The 3,247-nt window shown below is 34.9% G+C and overlaps 1 gene segment (V, D, J or C); it reads left to right on the plus strand.

Moving 5' to 3' along the window:
• Window positions 1-1,737: 1,737 nt before the first annotated feature.
• LOC110538707 lies at window positions 1,738-2,325 on the plus strand. The segment is given in 2 exon segments: window positions 1,738-1,859; window positions 1,994-2,325. Coding segments are annotated over 2 exon segments (378 nt in total).
• Window positions 2,326-3,247: the final 922 nt, after the last annotated feature.

Consider the following 3,247-nt stretch of genomic DNA (forward strand, 5'->3'; position numbering starts at 1 on the left):
GGGTGTCCTGACTCTCTGAGGTCATTAAAGATCCCATGGCACTTATCGTAAGAGTAGGGGTGTTAACCCCGGTGTCCTGGCTAAATTCCCAATCTGGACCTCAAACCATCACGGTCACCTAATAATCCCCAGTTTACGATTGGCTCATTCATCCCCCTCCTCTCCCCTGTAACTATTCCCCAGGTCGTTGCTGCAAGTGAGAATGTGTTCTCAGTCAACTTACCTGGTAAAATAACGGATAAATACATTTAAAATAAAATAAACCGAACGAAGCTGTGTTGATTAAACCTTTGCAACCTATTCCGGCTTTTGACGTACCTTTCAGCAGGGTTCTGATACACTGACATATGGAAATGTTTTAAAATGGTCATGCTATAGATCATTTAGCTATTTGATTTAGAATTTTAGGACCCCTTTAGGTATAAAATAATATATAAAAAAATATGGTTTTGATAAAATATTTAATTTGGCCTTTACTACTATAGCCCAGAGAAACGCATTGAATAACACATTCCTAAATTGCAAAAATAGACAGTCAAACAATAAATCATAATAAACAAGTTTTAAAATGTCTGTCTTATATCTAGAATATATAAGAAAGCTCAGGAAATATATATGTAGTGCATTCTGAAAGTATTCAGACACTTTCCATTTTTACACATTTTGTTAGGTTACAGCCTTTTTCTAAAATGGATCAAAAAAAGTATAATCCTCATCAATCTAGACACAATACCCCATAATGACAAAGTAAAAATAGTTTTTTCAATTTTTTTGCAAAAGTATAAAAAAATAAGAAAAATAACTATCTTATTTACATAAGTATTCAGACCTTTTGCTATGAGACTCCAAATATAGCTTGACAGAACTTGAGAGGATCTGCAGATAAACTCTCTAAATACAAGTGTGCCAAGCTTGAAGTGTAATACTCTAGAAGACTTGAGGCTGTACCCACTCCCAAAGGTGCTTCAACAAAGGACTGAGTAAAGGGTCTGAATACTTATGTAAATGTAATATTTCCGTTCAGATTTTTTATACATTTGCAAAAAATGTACAAAAACAGTTGTTTGCTTTGACATTATGAGGTTTTGTGTGTAGATTGATGAGGGGTTAAGGCTGTAACATAAACAAAATGTGGAAAAGGTGTAGGGGTCTGAATACTTTCCGAATGCACTATATATATTTTTTTACACATACCTCTTTTTGTGTAGTTACAAAACTACCTTCATACTTCCATACATTTTAAAAAACGGTAGCGGTTACCTTCAGATGAGTTCAATGACACTTGTGGGGGTCATAGAGCAAAACGAACACCATCCTGTTCGTGAGAGTCTCCCCTTTCCATAGAGTGGACATAACCATTCAGACACTACAGACGTCTTTGTGAAAATACCAACTGTCGAGATGTCTAATTGACCAACATTTCTGAAAATGGATATAGAGTTTGGAATGAAACTCTTCCTTAATGTAATGTAAACTAAAATCAGTGATGGACTAAGGATAAATCCTTGAGAAAAACCCAAAATGTAATTATTGTGTTCAGATTCAGAGCTGTTCAGTGACGACTATAACAATATTAGTGATAATACCCTGTACTGTAAAGAAAATGACAATCCAAAGTTGACATTTTGTATTTAATTTTTACTGTTCATAATGCAGGTCAACCCAGTTTAAAACAGTATATTGTTTTATACCAGCTCTATATGCAAAGGAGCCTAACACACCACCCCTCTCTGTATAAAACATGGACTGTTTGTCTCATAGTCAGTTGGAGTAGAGAAGAGCAGCTCCCACCAGTTCAGCTTCAGCACAAACCATGTTCTCTGCATCTCTGCTGCTGCTCCTGCTGGCAGCTGCCTCCTGTAAGTCTCTTGGGATTTGGGGAAGGAATGGATTGAGGCGCAATAGAATATATTGAGGAAATATTATTACATTATAACAGTCATACTTAGCTATCCTGTATAGCATATGACTAATTATGTTTTTTTCCCCTTAGATGTATGGTGCGGTGGTCTTGAACTCAGCCAGCCAAATGTAATGGTTGTAAAGCCTGGAGAGTCTCTGAGCATCACCTGTAAGGTCTCTGGGTATTCTGTTAGTGATAGCAGCATAAGCTTTGCCACAGGTTGGGTTCGAAAGCCTGCAGGGAAAGCAATGGAGTGGATTTCCCATATATGGGATAATGGAGACATATACAAAAATGATGCATTGAAAAACAAGTTCAGCATTTCAAGAGATGCCTCCAGCAACTCTGTGTCTTTACAAGGGAAGAGCCTGCAACCTGAAGACACAGCTGTGTATTACTGTGCTCGCTACCCTCCACAGTGATACAAACCAGCACCAGACCTGAACAAATACCCAGATACCCATGGGAGAATGATGCAAGCACAACATAATATAAATGTATCTCCACACCAAGATATCAACATATTAAGACTAATGCTCAGTCTCAAAAAATGTCAAATTTTAATTTAATAAGTTAACCTTACCAAAAGCGTCAAAACCATACATCATTAAAAGATTTTCAGACATTTAAACTCCAAGTAAAAATGGTGAATTTTTGTCCCCTTGTTGCTGATCTTCAACACATCATACTAAAGCCATTATACATATAGTCAACACATCATACTAAAGCCATTATATATAGTCAACACATCATACTAAAGTCATTATATATAGTCAACACATCATACTAGAGCCATTATATATAGTCAACACATCATACTAAAGCCATTATATATAGTCAACACATCATACTAAAGCCATTATAGTCAACACATCATACTAAAGCCATTATATATAGTCAACACATCATACTAAAGCCATTATATATAGTCAACACATCATACTAAAGTCATTATATATAGTCAACACATCATACTAAAGCCATTATATATAGTCAACACATCATACTAAAGCCATTATATATAGTCAACACATCATACTAAAGCCATTATATATAGTCAACACATCATACTAAAGCCATTATATATAGTCAACACATCATACTAAAGCCATTATATATAGTCAACACATCATACTAAAGCCATTATATATAGTCAACACATCATACTAAAGCCATTATATATAGTCAACACATCATACTAAAGCCATTATATATAGTCAACACATCATACTAAAGCCATTATATATAGTCAACACATCATACTAAAGCCCTTATATGTAGTCAACACATCATACTAAAGTCATTATATATAGTCAACACATCATACTAAAGTCATTATATATA

Source organism: Oncorhynchus mykiss, chromosome 12 (genome assembly GCF_013265735.2).
Source record: "Oncorhynchus mykiss isolate Arlee chromosome 12, USDA_OmykA_1.1, whole genome shotgun sequence".
In the NCBI taxonomy this organism is placed as follows: domain Eukaryota; kingdom Metazoa; phylum Chordata; class Actinopteri; order Salmoniformes; family Salmonidae; genus Oncorhynchus; species Oncorhynchus mykiss.